The sequence below is a fragment of the Ambystoma mexicanum genome, chromosome 14 (genome assembly GCF_040938575.1).
Source record: "Ambystoma mexicanum isolate Mex_15411 chromosome 14, UKY_AmexF1_1, whole genome shotgun sequence".
In the NCBI taxonomy this organism is placed as follows: Eukaryota; Metazoa; Chordata; class Amphibia; order Caudata; family Ambystomatidae; genus Ambystoma; species Ambystoma mexicanum.
The window spans coordinates 190,249,610-190,275,841 of record NC_090940.1 but is presented as its reverse complement, the minus strand read 5'-3'; the positions used below and the strand labels follow the sequence as shown (position 1 = coordinate 190,275,841).

The window sequence follows — 26,232 nt, the reverse complement described above, 5'->3', positions numbered from 1 at the left end:
CTGTTGCCGAAGCGGAGGGCAGTGATTTTCTCTGCTGCTGCAATGTCCCAACACTTTACCCACCACACAGGGATCGCCGGACCCTCCGGGAGTTTCCACAGCCTGGCAATTGAGATTTTGGCTGCAGCGAGTAAGTGCGTGCAAAGGGCCGCCAGATTGCCCTACACTGGGAATTGGCCTTCCCCTGGGTTGCCCAGTAGGACGATTCCCGGATCCCACGGAATCGTTAGGCCCATGATGAGACAGATCTGTTCCAGGACTTCCTTCCAAAACCTTTCGGCCTTCGGGCATGACCAGAGCAGGTGGAACTGCGTACCCGTGACCTTGCAGCCTCTCCAGCAGTGTGGCGGAATGGCAGGATCACATTTATGTAGGATTTCCGGTGTGATGCACCCTCTGTAACAAACCTTGAAGGCCCCCTTTGTTTGTGATACACTTAGAGGTTTTATGGGTTCTCACCCAGATACAGCCCCAGCTGGCCATGTCCAGTTCCTACCTTTCCATGTAGGGTTCATTCAAGTCGGGAGCAACCCTGTCTAGTAACTTGTAGGGGGTTGAGATCTTCCCCCAGGCGGATTAGTTGTGTTTGTTCCAGTGACGCGAGTTCTCTGTGTTCTCATCAGGTCGTGAGATAGCCAGTGTCGCAGTTGGGCAAATCCGAACCTTTCTCTTTCCGGGACCTGGAATTTTCTTTTGCAGCACTCAAAAGGTAAGTAAAGTATCCCCGTCGAAAAAGTCTGCCACCCGCTCAAGCCGCCTGCCTTCCATCTGGTAAAGACCCTTTGCCCCATCCCAGGAGTGAAGTCCGGGTTATCCCAGATCGGGGAGAGGGGGCTCTTGCAGTTGCACTTCCTGGCCGCCTGCGTCCAACTGCTCACTGTATTCCTGGTTGACATGAGATGTCCAGTGTGTGGCAGGGATTCCAGTGGGTAGCGCCTCCAATCCTCCTCCAACATCAGCCAACAGGGTTTGTTGGTGTACGAGCACCACGTGAACGCTGCCGAGAGCAGGATGGCCAGGCAGCATCTCTCAACCTCAGGTGCCCCCAGGCCGCCGGAACCAGGGCTTCTTAGCATGATCTTCCTGGCTACTCGTGGCTTCTTGACCCCCCCCCCAATATGAATTTCAGCATACTTCCTTGGAGTTTCTGCCTGGACTTTTTGGGGATTGATACTGGGAGAGCTTGGCAGTGATAGAGCAGTCTGGGGATCAAGTTCATTTTTAGTGCTGTGATCCTCCCCATCCAGGAAATCTTCTGGTTTTGCCAGTGGGACATGTGAGATTGCAGGTCCTTGAATAGGGACAGAAAGTTCAGTTTGTACGTATGTTCCACTAGCTTGGGTAGAAGGATGCCCAGGTAGCTCTGGTGTGCTTTGGCCCACGGGTTCCTCTAGTGATCGCTATTTTGGGGGATGTGGCCCCATTGATTCTGAGGGTTATGGTGGGGTGCTGATAATTTGCCAGTGTCCATTTCCGAAATTTTGGACCCACCCCGTAGTGTTTGAGCGTTTCTCCCATGAAGCCCCAGTCCAGCCTATCAAAGGCCTTATGTGCATCGAGCGACACCACGCCCGTTCCACTCCAGTTCTGTTGGCCGTTTCAATGATGTTTAGGGTCTGTCTGATGTTGTCCTGGGTATTACGGCCTGGGATGAAACCCGTCTGGTCCGGGTGTATGAGATCTGGGAGGAGTCCAGCGAGTCTGCATGCCAGGAGTTGCGAGAAGATCTTGGAGTCTATGTTCAGTAGGGCGGTACGATGAGCAGAATTCCGGATTTGCCCCGGGCTTTGGGATCAGGACGGTGACACATTCCTCCATGGAGGGGGTGACCGAGCCAGTTTCCAAGAAGGTGTTGAACAGAGAGGCCAAATGGGGGGCCAGGATGTGTAGACATACTTCTAGAATGATGCAGTAATTCCGCCCGGGCCTGGGGCTGTGTTTTTCATGGAATCACTTCGGCCATCTCCATCCGGGGATATGGGGTCTTCCAAGGAGTCCATCTGTGGATGGCGGGGCAACTCCGGGACTGCTTGCAGGTACTTCACGATTAGTTCCACACCCGTGGGTTTCCCGGACATGACTTCCCTATGGTGCTCAGTCATAATGGCTAGCATTTCGGAGTCCAGGCAGCAGGGTTTCCCCTCTCGGTCCAGTAGGGCTGTAATGGTATTCCTTGTTTGCAGATTCTTCAGCTTGTGCACAAGCAGACGGTTGGGCTTATTGCTGTTCAGATAGTAATGTTGCTTCGTGAATGTTGGGGCTCGGGCCGTCCGATCCGCCAGGTGCATTTCGAGGACTACTTTTGCTTTGCGGAGCTCGCTCCATGACTTGGCCGACTGGCGCTTCTTGTGGGTTGCTTCTTTCTCTGCCACTACCCTTTCTAGTTCCCCTAGCCTCAGCTGATGTCTGCGTTTGTGTGCTGCCGAGCAGTTCATGGCCACCCCCAGGATGACTGGCTTCATGGTGTCCCATACCATCGCCTCTGTGGAGCCTTTACCCACATTTTCTGTGAAATAGTTGACCAATGCCTGCGAAAGTTCCTGGCTGTCTGCTGTATCCGTGAGGAGGTAGTCTTGCAACTTCCAGGCCCTTTGCGTCGGACCCGGCAAACCTTCCGTCTGGAGTTGTGCTACTACTGGGGCATGGTCCGAGATGACCCTCAGCCCTATGTGGATGTCTGCGATGCAGGGGAACAGGACACTTGAGAACAGGAGGAGGTCTATACTGGAAAGACCCCTGTGGACGTGTGAGAAAAAGGTGTAATCCCTTGCTTTGTCGTTCGCCAGTCTCCATGCGTCTATTGTCCCCGTCTCTCTCAGGAATTACGCCAGTCCCAGTGCCTTTGAGAAGTCTGATCTGGTGGGCGGCAGGGTCTTATCGATAGTGGGGTCCGTGGTGAGGTAAAAGTCCCCCCAATCAGTAGTATGCCTTCGACAAAGGTGGTTATCACTGGGAGCACCCTGCGTAAGAAGCGTTCCTGGGCATCACTCGGACAGTAGATAGCTGCAATGGTGATTGGAAGTTCGACCAGAAGTCCCTTGATCAGGAGGAATCTACCCTCAGGGTCTCGTTGGACCGTGACCTTGGAGGGAGCCGCCGCTTGGCTAAGCAGGATTGCCACCTCTCTCCTTTTCTGTCCACAAGCTGCAAAGTACCTTCTGGGGAATCTGCGGTACCCAATTCGCTGCTAGTCTGCGGCCAAGAGATGGGTTTCTTGAAGACATACTAGGTCTGCCTCCAGTTGGGCTAAGCAATGTTTCACAGACTTCCTTTTTCTAGGGGAATTCAGGCCCTGGACGTTCCTTGTGATCATGGTTAAGTCTGAGGGTTAAGGTTGCTGATAATTGTTGCTGCCTTCCTCCCTTCTCCGCCACTTCATATGGGTGCGGTCGATGTGGCTTTTCCCTTTGTTGCTAATTTGAGTCCCCTTCAGTTCTCCCCCCTCTACCCCACCAAGAAACAGAAATTGGTTCTCTGGGCCAGCCTTCAACCAACGGGGCCACGGGCTGGGCCAACGCTACCTTTTAAGGTTAGACCTCTGGCCTTTGCTGCTGGTTGGTGAGAGCTAAATGTGTGTAACGTTCATCAGTTTACTTGCATGGGTTTCGCTATATGCTGGAGCCTGCAGTCGGCCTCTGGACCTTTAGGTGACGCTTTTCGGATCCACGACAGTGAGTCGCCCTAGCCATCCTTGCTGGGCCGTTTGCTTTAGTGCGGGGGTCCTCTGATCCTCCGACGCCACCACTCGACTCGTGCCCAGGATTGGCGGGGTCTTTCGGTTCCTCCTGTTCGGAGGGCGCATCTTTGTTGTTATTTCCCTCCCCTCCATCTGGGAGCAATAACTTTTCTGCCTCGTTTGCATTGCGTATGTGGCGGCTGCTCCCGTTCCAGGCGAAGATCAGAGAAGTGGGGAACCCCCAGTGGTATGAGACTCCTTTCTCCCTCAGCCATTCTGTAACTGGCTCAGCGCCTTTCCCTTCATTAATGTCACCACCGCAAGATCCTGATAGAGGCATCTCTGAACAGGATTCGGGGGGGGGGAAGTTTCTTGCTTCCAGCAGGATTTCCTCCTTTGCTATGTAGTAGTGCAGTCTCGCGAGGACGTCTGGTGGGACCGAGGGGTTGGGTCTGGCCCTGGTTCTGTGTACCCTGTCGATCACCAGGGGGTCGTCATCTGGCAGAGTCAGGATAAAGTGAAAGAGGTCATGCACGTAGCTCTGCAGGTCTGCGTCCGGGACTGATGTGGGTATGCCCATAAATCGTATATTATTGTGGCGGGAGCGGTTCTCTGCATCCTCTTGCTTCAGCTCGAGGGCCTCGCATCTGGCCTCAAGCGCAGCCAGCCTGTGTGACCCCTTCTCGATCCCTTAGTCATGTTCGCACAAGGTAGTCTCCACTTCTGCCGTCCTAGTTTCCAGTTCCCCCACTCTTGTGTCCAGCACAGTGATTGTTCCTTTAACCTCCTCCGTACCCCTCTGGAACTCTTTGGTTAATGCCGAAAGCAGATCCTGGAGGTCCGACTTAGTGACCGCTGTAGACTGGTTCCCCTGGGGCTGTGTCTCGAGTATGTTCTCAGCGCATGTTTCCCCTGCCTCCAGGCGCCCCCCCCTAACCCCCTCTTGGATCTGTCCGTGGCTGGGGTGGATAAGAGGGTTGCAATATATGTTCGTTTGCTGGACTTTTTAGCCATGGTGGTTTTGGTTGTGTGCACGACAGGGGCTCGGCGCTCTGTTGAGTTGCAGGACAGGACAAAAAGAGGGGGGGGGGCACGCTCCTGCAGGTCCTCAGCCCCTGATGGAAGGTTAGATGGCCCAGCTGTTGAAGGTGGAGTGCAGTTGAGCAGGTGCGCAGGGGCCACTTTCTGTGGTCTGTTGCTGACCAGATGGGCTGTTACCCCCGTTGGTGGGGGGGGGGGGGGGTTGTGCGCCCCATCTGGCACTGAGTGGGGTGGGGCCACCTCTAGATGATGCACCAGTTGGGCCCCAATGCGCACTACGACGTGGGCTCAGAATGCTCTGGCTTTTGGCCTTTCCTGGGGGCTGTCGCACCCGTCTTGCATTGGGTAGCTCCTCAGCCTGGGATTAGCTCCACTGTATATGACGTCCCCCTAGCTGAGCTCCGGCGTGTAGTCTTTGGGTTTGTCTCCCCGGGTGCTAATGCGTTATGCCGCCTGGTAACCGGGGCTGCTGCTCCCGCCTCCGGGCTGAGCTCCTCAGCACCCCTGGGTCTCCACCCCACTGGTGCTGGGTTGTGCCACTGCCCCGCTCTGCTGCAGACACCCGGCTCACCCGAATCCGGGCTCGAGCTGTATGTGCCCCCAGGGAGGCGTGGACTTCGTGGGGCTTCTGTACCCGGATGGTGTCTGCTGGCGTCTGTTGCTGTGCCGCGGCTTGCTTTGCCGGCCCGGGCGGGGGAGGATGGGAGCAGAACGTGGCTGCCTTACTCCAGTTTTCGGAGGTCAGCGGACTCAGGAGGTTGCTGCGTCCGCTCCAGTTTCGGGCTCCCCGGTCCCCCGGGATACCGCCTCTGCTCCAGCCCCAAGGTTCGGTCTCCTCGGATGGAGTGGGGGCCCTGTGTTCCGACGGGCCGCGCTGCCGCAGCCGTCTACCCCAGCGGCGTACCCCTCATTCGCTTGGTAACCAACCCAGGGTGTATATGCTGCTCAGTAGCTTCTCCGCGATACTGCTGTGGGGCACAGGGGAGACTAGCGTTGATATGCCCAGGGCGGGTGCCATTAGTCCGTCGCAGCCCTTCGTGCTTCGGCCTCCTCAGGTTATTGCAGCGTCCGTCTTCTCCCTGCATTGGAGGGGTCCGACATCTTGCCCTCCATGGCCTCACCCGCTGCTTCACGGTTCGCACCCCGAAAAGTGCCTAACCCGGCTGTCTCAAGGGCTCAGTCAACCGGGTTCAGCTGTAGTGATTCAGCCTCTCGGTCTGTGGTAAACCGATGCTACAAACTGATTCTCACCGGTGCATTGTTGAATGGCGCGTGGCACCAGCCGGAGCTCTTACAGAGCCGCTCCGACCGCCAGGACTCCAAGCCACGCCCCCCCCTGTTCGGCAGCTTTTAAGAGGAGCTCATTATACTGCAGCAGATTATACACAGGGGAGTCAGCCACAGGTTGGTCATGATGGTCTAGATTGTATGATGTATACCTCATCGTCATAATATTGGTCTGCGTCATCTAGGTCCCATTGGTCTGCTATTGAACCAGGGTCCTGCAAGCCTGCAGCATCAGCGTCAATATAGTATAGGTCGTCCGGTATGTTTTGTGAGGTACTAGGCTGGGCAGTGTCCGGATGAGGTCTTTTGGCGGCAGGCTGGTCTTTAGCTGCCTCCTCTTGAGAGGCAGCTAGGAGGCTGAACTGTTGATCAAGAAAATCAACAAAGCTTGACATTCTCGTCATTACTCTCAAATTGTTCAGGGGTCCATTGGGTGGAGCTCGGAAAACCTGTGGGAACAGGGGTAGAGAAAGCCTCTGATGTAGAGGGTTGTTTGTGGAGCATTGCCCCTAAAAAGGTGGCACTAGGGGCAGAGTGTTCCTTATCCTTTGAAATAAGGGATTTAGAGAGTAGGGGAGTCGAAGGTTTAGTGTGATTGGGAAACGTTTTTTAGTGAGTTCTTTCATTTTGGAATTATTGGAAAGGGCCGAAGCGTCTTTTGACGTACGTTCGCCGGTACCCGAGGATTTGTCTGGTTTTCTCGCAGTGTCGGAACCAGACTTCGGCGTCTGTTTTAGGGGCCTGTCATGTGGCAAACGCGATCGCCCAGAGGACAGGGACTTTTCCTTTGATACAGCATGTGGCGTATCGGTCGACGATGCAGTCAACTGTTGGCTGTGGGTGCGGGGGCGTGTCTAGAGGGCCATGGAGTAGGACGTGTCGCTGAGCTGCTCCTGACGATCCGACATGATCCTGCGTGATAATAAGCTAAAAATGGCATGATCATGCTCAGAAATACACTATTGGGTGTGGAAAGGTGTGTGGCAAGTTCGAGGAGAGCTGAGTCCTTGATGACTACAGGAGGATTGGCAAGATCAACCGAACGTTTGTGGCTGCGGAGCGGCACTCTACACAAAATGCCTACCACTTTAAGGGATCCAGCTGCAGGGCCAATACATGAATAAACCTTTTAAGGGCTCAAAGTTACCTTCAGCACTTGTGCCAAGTCAAATTATTATTCCCTGTTTGTATTTCTTCAGCAACTGCACCAGAGAAAACATGACCACGGCATTCATAATAGCATGGCCCACAAGATAGACTTCTACTGTTACAAGAGGAACAATGAAGGAAGGCACCTCCAGCGTAGTCCGTAGGACTTGCAGCTCAGTTCTATCCCTCCCACTGGGCACCCATTAGCATGAATGCCACAGGAGAGCCAAAGTGTAATTTCTCCCACAAATTAAGGTTTCCAGAACTGAAAGGATTTCCTGAGAACTTACTACCTCCTGTTCAAAAATCAGAGGCTGCTAAAAAGAAACAAACAAACCACTGCTTCCATGGCAGATGAGGGCAACTCTCAGTCAGCCAATTGCAATCAAAAATGGTGGCTGGCCTTAAAATAACCCGAGGCCCAGACCCTGACAGATCACTCAACCCGAAATACATGGGTCAATATAAAACCAAGCCAGCCAACACTTCCCATCTGCAGCAGGATTCCCTAAATTCCAATTTAGGGGAGGGGAAATCAAAGTATAAAAAGGTATTCAGTCACGATGCCTAGGTGTGGGGTGTGAAGAGTTGATGCTGGAGAGGTATGTCTAGAGGACAGTGATCAGCTTGAGGTGTATTGAAAAGGCAGGAGCTTAGAGGATGAAGGAGATAGGGTGTTGAGGGGTACCACCAACCAATAGGATGTTTTTTGTTGAAAGAGGGTTACCTTTGTGAAGGAAGTTCTAGATGACAGGTTGACAGTGCTGTCAACTCGGAAGAGGCAGCTGGAGAAGTATCAGCCAGAGGAGACATACTAACATCAAACGTGATAAGGAGGTTGGAGAATAAGCAGGCTCCAGCAGGTCAGACTGATCTAGAGCAGTCATCAGGGACAGGCAGAGGAGTCAGGGCAACATCAGAGTTGCAGGGAGCCTATGTTAGAACCTCTCCAGGTGAAGGGCAACGCCTGGGCGAACGCTCAGAAAGGAAGGAGGAGAACAGAGGCCCCAATCAACAGTCCCCAAAGACCTTAGAGAAGTCTTTACTAATAAACCGATTTGCCAGCTGCGTGAACTGGTTAGATGAAGCTTTATGACTGTGCTTTGTGCTAAAGCACCCACAGAAGCACCCCATAGGAGCCAGGCCCATTAAAAAGGGTTTGGGAAGGTTTAAGTTACTTACCTGTAAGTATTGTTCTCCAGCATGGGTCTGGCATGGATTCACATGCTAATGAATATTCCCCGTCATCAGGCTGGGAATCAGTAAAAGAAAAAACTGTTTTACTTTCACTTAAAAACTGTATTTCTCCTCTAAACCAATTACTGTCCTCTGGGTCATACTGACCCCATCCAATGACAGTCCTCTCCCTAAGCCCCTCCTCTGGCAGCCATCTTCAGATTTGGTAAGCACATAAAGTGTCAGAATGACCAAGAAGAGTCGCAGAGGGAGGTTTCACATGTGAATCCATGCCAGACCCATGCTGGAGAACAATAATTACAGGTAAGTAACTTAAACCTCTCCAGCATGGAGCCTGGCATGCATTCACATGCTCATGAATAATGAATACATAGCAGTATATCATTACACAGCCACCGGAGGTGGCAAGGCTCAACAGAAGCAATAATTTGCACCTCTGGAACAGACTCACCTCAAGCAAACAAGTTGCAGAGCACTGCCTGGCCGACACTGGACTTCTTCCTGGAATCCCTGTCGACGCAGCAGAACTTTGTGAAGGTGTGCGTGGACCTACACGTAGCAGCCCTGCAGATGTCCAGCAGGGGCACACCAGAAAGGAACACTATCGCTGCATCGATTGCTCTCGACGGCCAGGCAGCAGTCGGTTAGTCAACCAATGACTGCGTGATCAGCAGCCAGAGAGCCACCTTGAAATGGAAGCCTTAGACAAGGCCTTCCCATGGTTCACAGGACCCAAGTTCACACAGCTGTGAAGTCTTCCGAAAACCTTGGGCGTGCCACGTAGAACCTCAAGGCAGAAGCAACGTCCAGCGAGTGCAAGGTCCTTTTGCCAGGTACGAAGGTTTTGGGGAAATAAATAGGCAACACCAAAGGCTTGTTGAGGTGGAATCCGATGGAACTTTCGGCATGAAAGAGGGGTGCGTACACAGCACCACCCTCGATTAGTGGAAAGTCAGGCACAGTTGCTTGTAGGATAGGGCTTGGATCTCACCTACCCTTCTGGCACAGGTGACGGCCACAAGGAAAGCAGTTTTTCTCAAGAGAAACACGTGTGGCCTAATGCATTGGCTCAAAGGGGTGCCCCTCCCCCCCCACAACTTCCCCTTGAGCCTAGTCAGAACCACATTGAGTTCCACGCCAAGGCAGGAGCCTTCACCAGTGAGAAGGATAAGAAACGTTCTTTGAAAAAACTCCTTTATGAGTCAGTGGGACCAAAGTGAAGATCTTCCTGGGGACCTGGTGTAGCGGGAGATAGCCGCCAGATGCACCTTGATGGAGGCGTGCGCCAGACTGGCCTTGGCCAAGTGTAGCAGGTATGGAAGGATCGGTGGGGCCGTGACCCTCAGAGGGGTAATCTTCTGTGACCAGCACCACGTAGCAAAACGCTTCCACTTGTGACCGTAGCACTTCTAGATCGACAATGCCCTGGCCTTGCAAGGACCTCCCTGAAGTCTGCCGGCAACTCATACCCTCCAAACTCTAAGGCTGCAGGAGCCAAGCCCTCAGGTTCATCGTTCCTGGGTCACGATAAAGGATTCTCTGGTGAGAAGATCTGGAAACACTGGTAGCTTGAAGAGGCAATGCTGACAAGGCCCAGATACCAAATCTGCCTCAGCCACGCCGGGGCAATGAGTTTCATTTTGCATTGACCCCGAGTGCGTTGATGACTCGTAGCAGGAGAGGGAACGGAGGAAACACGTACAGAAACCGCCCTTCCCACAGAAGGAGAAAGCATTCCCCAGGCTCCTCGGCTGGCGGAATCTGCTGGCAAACCTCTGGCATTTGGAGTTCACCGCCGTCGCAAACAGATTGATCTGGCGCCTGCCCCATTTGACGAATAGGCGGTCCACCTGATCCTGACGAAGCGCCCACTCGCGGCAGGAGCACAGTTCCCTGCTGAGGGAGTCTAAGATGGTGTTCATGGCTTTCGTCAGGTGAAGAGGGATGAGGAACATCCCCTGTCCGACGGACTAGCACCACAAGCCCTGCGCTTCCTTGGAGAGCACTGGGGATAGAGTGCCCCTCTGCGTCCTGATGTAAAACATGGTGGTGGTGTTGTCCGTGAAGATCCTCTCCACCTTGCCTTTCAGAGACAGCAGGAACGACTTGAGGGCCCAGAACACTGCCCGTAGTTCCAGGATGTTGATATGAAGATCCTTCTCCTCCGGCAGCCACAGGCTTCTGTCATGCAGACATCCAGTGTGCGCTCCCCAACCTTCCAGGGAGGCGTCCGTGGGGACAGTCTCCTGGTATGGGGGGGTTTTGAAATCATGTGCTTTGGGCGATGTTGGAGCAGACGCCCCACCATCCTATTGCCAGATGGATCTCTTCATTGAGAGAGATCTTGTCCGAGAAGCTTCTGGACACCTGTATCCAGCGGGCGTCCAGGCATTCCTGTAAGGGTTGCATCTGCAACATGCAGAAACGGAGGAGGTGGATGCAGGATGACATGCCCAGTAATTACTCGATGGCCTGCACTGTGGCCGTCTTAGTTGAGGACAGCCGCTGCACCTTTCCTTGAATGGCTGCCATCCTCTCCTCCGAGGGAGACGCCAGGCAAGCCACTGTGTTGAGTCTGGCGCAGAGGAACAGCGTGTTATGCAATGTCGTTAAGCAGGATTCGGATAGTTGACAAACTCCCAGATCCGTCAATAGCTGGGCAGTCTGTGTTCGTCGGCCGGCTCCCGTGAGCAGACAGGTATCAGCCAGTCATCCATGTAAGGGTATACATGTACGCCCTGTAGACGTAGATGGGCTGCGACTGATGCCAGGCAATCCTTGAACACTCTTCGGGCCGACTTTACGTTGAAAAACAGACATTTCACATGTTTCTTAGGAATGAGGACATGGAAATTGGCGCCCTCCAGGTCCAATGACGTCAGGCAGACTTATTTTTCCATTTGACCGAGCATGTGCTGCAACAGGACCATCCAGAACCTTTGGGTATTTGTTCAGACGTCATAGGTCTATGATGGGCCTTCAGCCCTCTGTCTTCTTTCGGATTAGAAAGTATCTGGTAAAGACTCTGGAACCCCAGAGCCATTGGAGAACTAGCTCTATCGCCCTTTTCATAGCATGGCTTGTACCTTTCCAGAAGCTGATGGATGTGCTGCTCCTGATGGGGAACTGGAGGGATTCGCGGGCACCTGCGTTGGAACTCCAGGGTGTGTCCTCATCCCTGCGCTCATTTGTCGGTGATAAACTTTCTCCACTCGCCAATGAACCTAGTCAGCCAGCCTCCCACTGGAGTGCACGAGTGGAGGCCCGATGTCCTGGTCGGTTCAGGCTTGCTTTGGCGCCAGTGTCCTGCCTTGCGGGCGACAGATGCTGTCCTCTACTATCATAGGCCTGGGAATGGCGTCTGTAGGCTTCTTGCGCGGAGGATCTGGAAGGCTGTCAGTACAGTATGGGGAACCCTTTTGAAGACCTGCTCGACATTCCGCTGGAGGAGCGAAAAGAAGATGAGCGGTGCTGCCCAGGGACAGGGCTGTCTCCGTATCTATGGACTGGAGGGACTCGTCGACAGCCTTCCCATACAGATTCTCTCCGTGGAAGGGCATGTCCAGCACCTTCGCTTCGACCACCTGACGGAAAGGAACAAGTTACTTACCTGTAACTGTTGTTCTCCAGCATGGGTCTGGCATGGATTCACATGCTCATGAATATTCCCCGTCGTTCCCAGCCTGACGACGGGGAATATTCATGAGCATGTGAATCCATGCCAGACCCCATGCTGGAGAATTAGTGGTTTCATCCTACCTTGTCGACAAAGGCAGACACGGTTCCCCGTTTCACAGAACCCAGTGTCAACGACGTCCAATGCCACTCTGATGGCGTGATCCAACGCCACTTCCCCTTCCTGGAAGAGAGCAATGGCCTCCATCTTCTTATCGTCGGGGAGGAACTCCAGGATCAGTCCCAGCTTGTACCACAATTCCCTGTCGTACCGGGCCAGGATCGCCAGTGCGTTGGCCGCTTTGATAGTGGAAGTCGGTGTAAATCACCTTCTTTCCCATAGAGTCCATCCTTTTCCTCCTCGCTGTCCGAAGGGACCGAAGACGACGGGTTAGCTGGCAGTGGCCGCCATCACCAAATCCGACAATGGCTGCGACCTCAGGCACTTTGGTGCGGATCCCGGCACCCTATATTTCTTGTCCAGCCTATCCAGTTTGGCTGGAGCCGTGCAAGGGTTCTTCATGAGGGTCAGGCCCTCCTCCCAAACATCGTCTAGAAAAGAAACCGCCATGATAGTCTTCCTCTTGGCCTCAAACTTTCGATACAAGAAGCCCTCCTTGGTTTCTTCAGGCACCAGCTGGCGATCATGTAGTGGAACGATCCCACCTCGTCCAGTGGGGACACCGTATGTGGAGCATCCAAATGTGGAGATTCACCTTTCGCTGCGACGATGTCTGTCATCATCAAGGGGATGTATACACATCCTTCTGTATATTTATGTAACTGTAACCCTGTAAGATATGTGCCCAGATGCCTTTGGGCCATGTGCGCTCTACTAATAAACAAAACACAAATACAAATCCTCCGTTGTCATGGCCGTATCCATCCCTATACCCGTGTCTGGGTCTGTTGGGGGAGAAGAGACCCGACGTAGCAGAGGAGGCTGAAATGGGGGCGTCGGATGATGCATCCTCTTCTTCGCTGGAGGCTGATCGGGGCCCTGGGGGACCACAGGTACTGGAACCGGAGGCATCCACATCTGGATCTCTGGCATCAAGGTGTGTCAACAGAATATCCAAAGAAATGTCCTTCGGCTGAGAACGCAGAACAGGAACCTTGTGAACTGTATGCAAGGACTCAATCTTAATGGTCCGTGGATGAGATCCCCCATGGTGTGGGCAATGACCTGGGAGGGCCATTTCGGGGCCTCCCTGCCCCCTCTCCTCCCCTCCCACTCTCCCTGATGGTTTGGAACCGGGACCGGTTTTACCCTTTCCGGCGTGCCTGGCAACTTTGCCAAAGCCACTGCGGCGGTGTCGCGGCTCAGGGGCCGGGACACAGAGCCATGGGAGCTACCCTCGTAGGATCAGCGCCTGTAGCTGCTGTGGTAGTAGTAGTTGACAGAGCCACAAAAATCCTTTGCCAGTTGAGCCTGCACGGCTTTCTTCTTCTCCATCCACGGCTTCCGATTTCTCATGTAGTTTAGCCGGGGTAGAGGACTTCCTCTTTGAAGAGGATCTTGATTGTAGGCTGGCAATGGAGGAAGGCGATGCCGATCGCGCCCTATCCACTTTGGGATCCGCAGTGAACCCTGTGGACTCGGACTTGCGGCTCTTGGCCTTATTTGGGCCCCCCACAGATGAGACGCCCTCAAAAAATGTAAAAGACTGTTCCTCAGACCGGGTAGTCCTGTGTGTGAGAGGACCATGCTCGGAGCACGAGTCAGAGGCCTTGGTGTTAAGCCATACTGCCAGCCTACTATGCCTGTCCGTCGTTTTCTTGGAGAAACCGAGGCATATCTTGCAGTCTACTTACTTGTGGTCCGGGTGCAGGCAGAAGAGACATTGCAGGTGCTTGTCCTCCACAAGCACATTTTGTAGCCCGCATTTGGTGCAGGGCCTGAAGAGGGACATTCCCTCCTTCTCCTCAGTCATGGCTGGAGGGAGCGAAGTAGGCCCAAGAGGCATTGTAGAATCTTCGATGGATCTTCGCCCTTGAGGGGCGCAGAACTTCACCAACTGTCAGCAGATGAAGAAACGAGCACATGGGTTTCTTTGAAACGAAAATAGAACTTTTTCCGTCGAAAAAACATACAAATAGCTCAGAGAGCAAACTCGAGGACTCCCAACACTGAAGCGAGCTGTAAAAATCTGAAGATGGCAGCCAGAGGAGGGGCTTAGGGAGAGGCCTATCATTGGATGGGGGCAGTATGACCCAGAGGACAGTGATTGGTTTAGAGGAGAAATACAGTTTTTAAGTGAAAGTGAAATTGTTTTTTCTTTTACGGAAGATTCCAAGCCGGACAGGGAATATTTATGAGTATGTGGCAAAAATCTGCAACTCAGAGACAAAGACCAGGGTTCCTTAGTGCATGCCAGATCAGGATCAGACTGAAGATAAAGAGACACTTGTAGGAGACTCAACTTATCTTTACCGATTGACTTTGTCATTCTCTCAGGGAGAGAACTGGGCAGTCCGAGAGGGACCAAGAAAGCTTTATTGATCTCTAGACTGAACATTTATTGAGTTTATTACCACTTTCCACGAGAATAGTATTCCCAAAGCAGAAGAGGAAACTAGAGAATGATAAAACGGTTCTTACTCCACCTTTAATTAAACCCTAATGTGGTCCCTTTTTAAGCCAATGAAGAGCCTTCCTTGGTTATTCTTCACCTCCACACCCCGCCGCCCCCAAGAAATAGCTCTTGAAAAAAATAAAAAGTTAATGATTACCAACATACTGACATCATTTGTGTCCACTCCGCACTGTGTTAGTTCAAAGGTACTACTTCCCATCCTCTTAAGTGGGGGCCGAGAAACATGGGACTGGGATGGCTGGGCCCAAACCTTACGTGCCTCCCGTAGGGTGGCTGTGCCCGGTCACTCAGAAGCAGTTTCAAATATGCCCTTCTGTGGGCACCAACACCTCAACCACGGAAAGGGGACAATAAGGCCTAGAAACCCATGGTCCAGTCCATGGCCAGAGTAAAGCTACACCTGAACCAAGAGGATTCAGGAGAGCCTACATACCTGGGTGTCTATAAGAAAGGAGGATCTCAACACACTAGCCAACCAAGCAGTCGGCCAGTGACACTGTTGCAATTCAAACAACAAGCCTGAACAGCCATGGAATACCACAGAGCCACGAGTACTCGAGCAACAGATTTTAGGATCCCGCCAAGGACTGCTGCACAGTTAAAGCCTTGAAACAATTAATTGGCAATAATAGAATCAATGTACCATTTTCCCCAATATCGAGGAAGTTGCAACATAAAAACGACCCAGTTAAGGAACCTATTGAGAAAGGACCAATCAGAAGACCAGAGAGGGCAACCCAAAGAATAAACAGTGCTGGGCTAGCTTACAAACACATGCATCACCTCTAGGAATAACTCTAGATCGCAAGATCAATCGGACAAACAACAATGAGAAGATGCAAGAGAAGGCATCAGCCATGCTGGCAGCATTGTAACCCTTGCTGAAGAGAAGGACCATGCCTATCCAGATTATGGTCATAGTTCGTAAACACAATTGTCAGCCTTCCCCGACATACACAGGCCTCCCAAATTCTTGAAAATGATCACTGGAACTGCAGGTTTAGTAAGTTACTTTACCTACTCAACCCAAGAAACGCCCTTACCTCATTCATAATAAGTAAGAAAATTGCAAGCTTTTATTGTTAAATGGTGCATTTCGCCATTAATAAAATTTTATATTTGGCGTGATGCTGCCACCCAGAGGCCTGCTGTGAACAGTGAAATGTTTATTTGCCATTTACTGCAAAGAATGTTTGTTTTCAGTAGATAGAAAATGAAGGGCTCACATCCCTGTACTCGCCTATTTGAGTGGGCAAAGATTTTGCATGCCCGATAGGCATTCTCGCTGTGGACCCGGCTTCCTAGAACGGCACTGGGTACCTCTTCAAATAGTTCTGGAAAAATCCCACCCCCACCCCCTGCCCAGTCTCCAGGATAGTGTCCAGAGTGCCACTACCCACAAGAACAGTAGGCCTTCACATGGAGTAGGATATTGAGTTGCTAAACAACAAGGTTTACAGAGAACAGGAACCCACAGATCAAGAAACTTGCTGCAATTTCTGCAAATACATTTGTCCGCTACCCGCCACAGTGCCGACCCTGCAAAACAATCGCAACTGTGGTAACACAGAGTATGAGGCCATCATGAACACGAGTACAAACTCAACCACTGAACTTGAAGTAATGAGGCTATAGCCTCCGTATCTCAAGTAATCACTGTCAGATTAAAATCGGTCAACCAAAGAAAAACCTAGCCATTAGAGGGCATGCGCTGGGCGGACGTAGTCGTGCCACACCCTGTTCCCTGGATATACTGGGAGAATGCTACCTGGAACTTAGTAGCAGACTTGTTGATACTGTTCTAGCAGAAACTCTCCACAGATGCAGGACAGAGGCCACATCACCAATACCAGGGGTGGGCTAGGAGGCGAACTAGAGACACATGAAGGAAGACTGAAGGCCCAAGGATCCCACTCTTCTCTGAGAACCATGAGCTAAAGGGAAGAAGTCTGACAGAGAAAATTGCCAGAAGAGTTGGAATAGTTTGCATGAAAAGGACCCAGAATTATACGAGGATGTGGGTGTATATTTATTACAGACATAAGGAATGTGCCATTTTAAGAGACAAGAACTTTGAGTGGTCTACAGAAAATCCTGAGGAAGCGAAACACTTTACAGATAACGGGAAATGTATGATACGACAAGACCAAGGAGAACCTTGTGCTACGAGAAACCCAGAGACCAAGGCGCGGTCTAGCGATTTTGAAGGAAAAGCCTTGGCAGGTAACTTACAAGATTGCCTGCGAGAAAGGACCCATACTAAAGCTGGAAATATTCTCTTTACAGATAAAGAAGCTTCAGTGCGAAGACCAGAAATCAGGGAGAGGCCAAAAAGAAACTTTGTGCAGAAACAAAGAAGAGCTTGTTAAGATGTCCGAGAGAATTCTATACTGAATCAAAACTCAAGACCATGGAGAGGTCTTAGCGAATTCTGCATTGAGAAGAAATCAAGAAACCAAGGAGAGGGAATTTGGTGCTGAGTAGACAAAGACTGAAGAAATCCAAATAATGAATACTGCAGGATAACCTTGTGTCTTTTGTTGAAGACTGGGGCTGGTCATTGTTAGAAGAGGTTAATAAACACCTTTTATTGGCCAGATTTGAGAAAGTTTCTTTGGAAGCATAGGGTTAGCCAGGATGACAAAAGACTTCATAGATAGGTTTGTACATGTTGATCACTGCCTTTGCATTTTGTTTAATAGAATAGGGTATTCGTGGAGGGAGAAGAATTAACGTTTTTGAACTTTTATTATGCTACAGGAACTGACCGTGCCCTCTTTTGGAGCCGGCCATTTCGGAGCGGCTTCTTTGCTGCATTGTCCCTTTAGGTGCAGGTAAGTTTCAGCGTGATGAAATTAGTGAAGGGGTGAGGATGCCAATATATGAATGTAAATCAGTGCACATTCAGAAAACTAGGCTGTACTTCAATTATTGATCATCATAAACCCTTTATTTAATTCCCCTGAAACGTGCCTGCGATGACAGAACTCTGCACACTGCTGGCTGCAGCCAACAGGGAAAATGTGCTCAATAAACCATGCCGAAACGGCCAGCGCTTTAATGCCCCGATCCGGTTTAACACCCTGAGTGTTGGGAGCACCTGCGGGTCCCTACTGTTGGGTAAGGTTTTCACCTTTATGATAAATCTTCCTGACCTGTGTCACACCCAGAACATTTTGTCTGGACTTGGTAATTATTTTGCCTTGTCACCAGGTGAGTGGCAATCTTTTTCCCCTCTCACCTAGTGTTTTACTCTGTTTATCGGTGACCTTTTTATGTCCCTCCACAGTGTATGATTGGAGTAATAGTTTCCGATAACTTTGGACTGACTAATATACTACGGTAGCACACAGCATTCTAAATACAGTGGCTTCCTTTTAACTCTCTTATTTCTTGGGTGAACTACTGTTCCCAGGAATTAAAGTCGGATCCACATCACCTTTACATGGATTTAAGGGATCAAGCACACCCCACCTTATGTGGAGTGCTGGGGGTGGGTTACAATGGATTCCTTTTCTTCCCTGGTAACATTGCTACAATTGCAAGTATAGGTGAATGGCTGGTGACAGTGGTTTTACCTTAGTGACGTTTTAGTCTTATTACTCGCAAGCTATTAAAATTGGTTCCATGTCATTCAGTCACCAGGGTTTTTTTTCCACAGTTTTTTGCCACCAATTTTTGGCCGAAAAAACTCAGTTTTTTTTTTCTTCTCCATTTGGGGATCCCTCCAACCCCCTTTCCCAGTAACATGTTTCCTATTCCCCGCACCCCCCATCACTTATTTCCCTTTAGACACCCCACTCCCATATTTTTAGATTCGTTTTTTTTGCCAGATATCAGCAGCAAAAAACTCTGCCAAAAAAGTATGGCGGTGGATGAACCTTGTACCATTAAATCAGCCTTGGTTCTGCACAGGGCTCCTTTTCTCACCTTTTCTCATTTGCTTGTTGTTTCTGAGGTCTTCCCCTGCCATTCTAGGCAGGAATGACCTTAGTGGAAGTTCTGTCTTCAGCAGGAATCCTTTGTATTCCCTGCATAGGCGCCAGAGTGTCTGAGAAGGCAGGAAGCGAGGGAGGAGTCCAAAACTCTGCAGCACTTTGTCTTTCACCTTGCCTGAAAGGAACCAAGTCCCAATGGGGGGGCTGGCTGTCCTGATTGGACAGTCTGACCATCCCTTTCTGTAAACTGCAGGGAGAAATTGCAGAAGTTGTGCTGTAGTTCCTGATAAATACTTCAGTCCTGGAAGCTGCTGACAAGTCTACCACTGCAGCTGAAACCGAAGAGGAAGAAAACAGACGTCTGTAGCGATCTCCAGTGACCAGAGAGCCTGCTGCAATCCTTCGTTTCAATCGACCTGGGGGGTCCTGATTGCGATGACTCCTACCCAGAGACTGGTGAGAGCCACCATTCTCAGAAAGACCTGCATTCTGAGCCATCCCATGACGTGCTGTGACCTTGCTGGGCTGCAAACCACCAATACCCTGGGACCTCGAGCCAGAGTGCAGTGCATGGTCTTCTGAAGTCCGAATACAGCTAAAACTTTGGTGGACTCCTCCTGGACCTCCAGAGACACTATTTGAATCCATGAAGTCGCCTCACCAGAGTGCAGGACCGAGAAAATGAAGCGAATCGGACCCGAGATATTCGTTCTTCCATCTGGCTGCTGTAAAAAAGGTACCAAATCCACAGTGCCATGAGAATTGGTGAAAAAACCTTTGTCGGAAGCCTCCTCCGACACCTGTTGCTGAAAGTTCCCCTCCAGCATCCAGTTCGTTCATCTCGGACCGGGTCCTGTGCTGATACATCCAGAAGACATCCACTCTGAATGGAGCTCTTCTTTTCTCCCAAAGTACTGTATGGGCTTGGGTAATACTTACCTTAAGTCTGGTGTGCATACTGTGATGCTGAGAATTTGCCCATACCACTTGCCCAAGCCTAATGTTGGAACGCATATAGGGAGCCTTCTGTGAAGTACCTGTAAACTTTAACTAACTCTGAAGCCAGAAGATAATCCTCTGAAACGTTGACTTTCCTGCAACTGAAACCTATCCTGACCTGCCTACAGCTAGCACCTAGACCACTAGGGTGACTTTCTGCTACAGAAAACTCATGCTATAGACTAGGGATGGACTATATAAGATTAGGATACAGTTTTGAAGTAACAAGTGTAAAAGTACTTCATTGCTAAAGAAGTTAGTGTAGTAACTGAACCTCTGTGAAAGAAGAAATTACAAAGTGTCATTAAGTCTATGCTTAACTTTGAGTTGCATTCTGTCTCTCTTAAAAGTTGCTTCACTAACTTTGAATGGCGTTCCCCCCCCCCTTCTGAAAACTAATCGGCATTGGCACGGTTTTATTATTCTGAACTTAATGAGTGTAAAAGCTTACCAATAGGGTTTTTACCTGCCCTGAATAATATTCTGTTCTTCTTAAAGACCTTGGGTTTTGCTTTCCTGGTCTGTGTTATACAGATCTAAAACAGCCTGGAAGTTAGGTTTGCTTGTAACCCCTCTTTAAAAGTATATGGTTCTTAAATTACCTTGAATAGCTGCTGATTTTCGAAACTTGCAAAAGGGTTGTGCTTTCCCTGGAACTGCTTAGAGCATTTCTAAAACAGTCACTGGGTTAATTACTTCACATGAAATACATTGTGTCTTTCTTAAAGTGCAATTGGGTGTTGCTTTCCTTGAATTTCTTTGTGCATTCTAAAATAGTTCGTGTGTTCATACTTATCATAGAGTAGCCTAAGCCCCCTCCAAAAATTATAGGAGTTGATTTACTAGCTCTGAACAGAGTTCTAAAAGGTAATGTTGCAAGGAGTATACTTTTAACAGGGGTGGCTTATTACGTGTTGTCATAACTGAGTCACTGCATGACTGACAGGGTCAACTACCCTTGAACTACTGATTGCATTTCAAAATTATATCTAACCTGGTCTTATTCCCCAAGAATCGTAGATTACTATCATAAATGCATAAACCTTAGGTTTGACTCATCTTGACTTGCTTCGTGCTCCTCTAAATAAGGTTATACCTTGGTTTGCATACCATAGGTATTGAGTTGGTTTTTATGACTGTTTATATGATGTGATAGTACTTGCTCACCCAAGATTCATCTTGTATTTAAATAAACCCTTATGTTTACAATACATCGAGTTTCAGTGTTTCTTTGGACCATATGTCTGCTACAATATCTTTGTACCAAGCTACAACCCTCTCTCCCTCCTAAGATAAGACTGGCTGATCTGTCTACGCTACCAAATGTTCTCAGGTGGTACAACCTTATACTAAGAGTGGATTTATGTACTGCCTCAGATGTATGGTTTTATGAAGCCCTTTGCTGGACTTTAGAAAAACTGTCTTAACACCTACCTTGTGTTATACTTGCCAAAGGTGGTACCTCGTTTGCAGATTTCTGTTCTTGCCTCACCTTTAAGACTGCTCCTCTCTGGGGTCCTTCATTTCCGGTTGGATCTCTGGTCCCGGGTCATGAAGAGATAGGGTATGTCCTTCTGGGAGGCCAGCTTGGGGACTGAATAAGTATCAGACACCGGGCGGACCCACCCCAGGAGATAGCTCTGCAAGTATGGGGGAAAACTTCTGGGGAAGAAAAAACCCCACCAAATTGTGGAGTCCAAGTGCTGGGCAAAAAGAAGAGTGTTCCAGGAGAGAACCAATGTAGGTAGGACTAAGAAGAAAACATAACAGTTCCATCCTTGATACTTTTGTTACAGGCATTCCTTATGGTTTCTAGCTTATGCCCCTAGATCCTATGGGAGTTTTCCAACCATAGTGCAATTTATACAATTAAAACCCTGATTTTTACAGACAAGGTTATCTCATTTCTCAGCATTCTCAGATCGCACTCGGGACAGCTGGTTAATGGGTGCCTGAAAGGGCAAGGAAACTATTCCATTTAACATTTTGGCCTCAAACTATGAAGGACATGAATTATGGGACTACTTGATGGTGACATGTGCATATTTAAGTCACCTCCTGTTAATTCAGGAGGGGTCTTAATTCTTTTAGGAATGTGGACAAATTATTTAGCCCGCCAAAAACACAATTATTTGGTAATGATAAATCTTTTCCTGGCTTTTCAGACATCTGCAGAGGTTCGGGCATCAAAACAACACATTCACTTTCTACTCTACTCAACACCACACAAATCAACCACTAGAAATGACTGTTAGTTCGTTACCTAGATGGCTGGACTGAGCAGTATTATCCAGAACCCTCTCAGACCACTCCATAGTAGTAATGGATTGTTCATTTGTAGATGATGCAGCAGATTCAAGTCCAAGGCCTTTACAGACATCACCTTCTAAAATGTATTTTGGACAATCTCAAACAAGATTCATGTTTCCACCATCATTTCGGCACATAGCATTTAAGAAGGGGGCGAATTATCAGACTCTTTCAAAAACAGAATTACCCACCTCATTTTTGATGATAAAAATAAAAATAAAGCTAGGTTTTTCACATCGGAACCGGACAAGTCTTGATGTGGAAAAGGAGAACTAGTGCATCTTGTATGGGTTCAGGTTTGCATAGAAAATAACAATGTCCAAGTTAATGTTAAAGATAGTAAAAACAAAATCAACATTGTGAACTGTAGGATTTACAAACTTACAAAGGATAGACCGCTTCCTGGGTGCAGTGCAGGGTGGTGATATAATCTGGACTTGGATTGTAAAGCATTGTATACCAATCAGACAGCATTTTCACCCGACATGATCGAATATAGATTACACCGACGGGATCACTCACAAGTAAAGTAATGATAGCAGCGGCACTGCATTCAATTAAGGCAGTGGCATGTTGGAACAATGCACTGGAACTGCAACAAAAAACAAAAAAATTATGAAGCATTTTTTTTTTTTTTTTTTTAAAAGGACAAGGTTACATATAGATTAGTCGGTATGAAATAAAAAGCATGTTTGACACACCCCAAAAATGAAAGCTTGGTTTGAAAAACATGTGCAAAAGAATGCAAAATACGGCACCCAGATTGGACAGATGTGATCTTGTTGGATTTTGCCCACTTCCCACGAGTCTTTAGTACCCCATGTGCTCCTGTACTCAAACGCTCTGCTCACCATCAGCTCCACACACCCAATCACCAACTTGCAATTGAAATGTAAAGGAAAATCAGAGGTATTACAGGATATGGATCACATTCTGATGGTCAAGCAAAATATCTCAAACTGCAAGAAAACCATTGTGGTTAATGGAGAAGCTCTAACCTAGACAGTTGACAACTGCAGCCATTGCACTTAAACCCAGGGCTCAAGTCGATGGTACACGCAGGGGGGCGGAGTCCACCCACTTTATTCAGTGGGGGACTCCGCCCCCCCCAGCTAAAATGTAAAACATTGAATGTCCTCTTTAAATGTATGAATTAAAGCTGACCTCGGGGATCAAACCACTGCGTCAGGTTGTAGACTGGACACTTCACCACTGCACTAAGTAACCTGATGAAGAAGAACAAAACTAAAGGTGAAATGTCCCATTTTGATGCTGCAAGTCCCAGGGAAAACATTTGCATTGGATCTTGGAGTTTAAAACATGCATACCTTCTAACGTTTTCAAAAACAGTATTAGAAGAAAATATCCTCTTGGTTTTGTGTGTGTGTTGATTTTATGAAAGGCAAATGCAATTTGTCCTGTGCAATTTGGGTGGTTATGCAAAGCCAATTTAATGAAATGTGCATATTTTACCTTAATCTGATAATTTCTGGCTGGAAGATTGCAGCACAAAGGCTGGATGGGAAAAGTCTCAAGTAGAAGATCTAAATTTGCGACGTGTGTCCTCCCCTCTTATGCGCACACCTCACATAGTCTTCCCAGTGTCAATGTTTTTTTTTTCAAATTTCAGTTTTATTAGTTTTCAAAAGGTAGCAATTTGGTAATCATATACAAGCATTTTCCACCAACAAGACAGATAAAGATTATTGCAAAAAAATAGCAACCGTTTATAGAACATATAAAGTCTTTGCGGAACACATACATTTCCAACAGCAACGTGGAAACCAATTGCCTACACCGCACCCCCCTCCCCCCAATTCCCATGTCGCTGTCTGACGGGCTAGAAGACACCAGATGTTACATTAGAACCATTTTCATATACATAACATAGGACACATGAGCACAAAATGACCTGTGAAATCAACATAGCAGACAACATGAACCATCGCATAGATTATCTCTGGGTGTAGTAACGCTCTGCACACATTCTCTTTATGTGACATATTTAGCACGAAATTCAGACCATGTATTCTCAACTCTGGTGCGATCCCCCCCACAGGGCCGCAGTCAGATTGTCCATTCTGTATATGTTCAGTGCAACCCCCAACCACTCTGTTTTGCTAGGGAGCCTGGGTCTCTTCCAAGCCATGGTGAGACAGGCTCTTGCGGCCATAAGAAGGCCTTGTATCATTTTGGGTGCTTTCAAGGTCGTGTCGTCCGTTTCAACCAGGCCGAACAGAATCAGGAGTGGTTGTTTCTCCCATACATCCTCATCCAATTCCTTGATCCAGCTGAGAACCTCGGACCAATAAGCTTGGACCACCTCACATCCCCACCACATATGCCAGTAGTCTGCTCGCTTCCCACAGCCCCTCCAGCAGTGTGGGCTTACCCCTTGGTACATTTTAGCCAGCCGTATCGGATCATACTGCCATCTATACATCAACTTGACGGCATGCAATTTATATTGGCAGGATATAGATGATTTCGCCGTTCGTCTCCAAATTTGTAACCATAAGTTTTGGGAAATCTGCCTGCCCATATCTGACTCATCTGTTCCTGAGTGTGAGGGATGGTGTAATATCGACCTCAATCAGCGCCGAGTACATTGCACTAATTAAACCTCTGGAGGTCGTACAAGTGTCGAGAATTCTCTCGAACGGGGTGAGGTCCCTTTGTAGCTGATCTTCCCATATCGCCCTTGTCATCACCCCCTTGAGTCTAAGGTAGAGGAAAACCGAAAGCGAGCCTATGCCAAGTGCCTCCTGAAGCTCCTGAATAGTAATGAGGTGCCATTCCTCCAGAGGTGACTAGCCCTCTCCAATCCCGCGTCATACCAGGTGTCATAGCTCCCTGGGTCCGGGATTGCATCCCGGATCCCTGGCGACCAGATGTGTCCCAGCGAAGAGGGCCATGTTGTAACTCCCACCATTTTCTTGCCTGGCTTCCATATTGCCCATATCGTTCCAATAATGGGGTGATTTTTTACACTATTGCGTAGCTGGGGACCCGGAACCCATAGCCATTCATCCAGAATGAAAGGGCAGAGATGGTAGTTGTCCAAGGCTATCCATTGCGGTTCTGACTGCTGCCTGACATGCGGAACAAGCACACGCAGCTGGGCTGCCCTATAATATGTTTCTATGTTCGGGAGGCCTACCCCTGCATTGCCTTTTCGAAGCTGGAGCAAAGATCTGGGGACTCTTGGCTTTTGATTTTGCTACAGGAAGGTTAAGAGGGACTTTCTAGTATCCATAAAGTATTCTTGGGGCATTTTGATGGGGAGCATTTGGAACAAGTAAAGTATCTTGGGAAGAATCCCCATTTTTATTGCATTTAGACGGCCCAGCCAGGAGATGGTGAGTCTGGACTACCTTTGGATGTCGTTTTGAAGGACAAGCGACAGAGGGGGGAAGTTAGCCTCATATAGGGAATCCAAGTTGCGTGTAACATTGATGCCTAGGTATCGGAGTGTGGAGAGGCTGACCTTTACTCCTAGAGGGGCAAAGCGCCCCGACTCAGAGTCTCTATTCTTATCAATTGGGAGGAGGATAGACTTTCCAGTGTTAATTTTCAGGCCGGCCAGTTCGCCATATTCTTCGATTATATCGATCGCAGCTGGGACAGAATTCAGGGGATCAGTTAGGTGTAGTAATATGTCATCAGCGTAGAGGCCTAGTTTATACTCGCGATCACCCACTGTGATTCCTTTAACTTTACCATCGTTCCTTAACCTCTGCGCCAGCGGCTCAAGGGACAGTACAAATAGTATTGTCGACAGTGGGCAGCCTTGCCTTGTTCCCCTTTCCAAGGGAAACCAGCGTGAATAGCCTCCGTTCACTGCCACTGACGTTGTGGGGGATGTGTACAGTGCTTTGATGGCGCGGCGGAGCTTCGGCCCAAGCCCGTTCCAGACCAAAACCCTTTCTAAGAAGTCCCATGACACCATATCAAGGGCCTTCTCGGCATCCAATGACAGAAGAGACGGATCCCCTCCCATTCCCTGTGCTTCATGAATTAGGTGAAGTGTTTTCCTCATGGTATCTGTGCCCTGTCTCCCAATAATGAAGCCAACTTGATCGGAGTGTATTAGCCGAGGTAAGTGTGATTCAAGCCGGGCCGCAATGACTCGCATATACCTTAGCATCAATGTTGAGAAGAGAGACGGGCGATAGGAGCTACAATATTTGGGGTCTCTACCCTCCTTTGGAATGACAGCGAGCAGGGCCTCAGAGAAGGACGGGGGGCTTGGCCAGTGTCAAAGATGTGATTGAACAAGGATGCAAGGAAGGGGGCAATGAGTGCAGAGAATGTCTTATAAAAACCAGGCGTGAAACCATCATCCCCAGGGGCCTTTCCCGTC

At 49.3% G+C, this 26,232-nt stretch overlaps 1 protein-coding gene across 2 annotated transcripts in view; it reads right to left on the bottom strand.

Annotated features, from left to right (window-relative positions):
• The window catches only part of JKAMP (JNK1/MAPK8 associated membrane protein), a 408,720-nt gene that overhangs the window by 170,466 nt on the left and 212,022 nt on the right, over positions 1–26,232 (bottom strand). For both annotated transcript variants that reach the window (XM_069638896.1, XM_069638897.1), the window contains one exon: positions 22,255–22,461. In XM_069638896.1, coding sequence (XP_069494997.1) covers positions 22,255–22,461 — 207 coding nt within the window. The remainder of the gene's footprint in view (positions 1–22,254; positions 22,462–26,232) is intronic.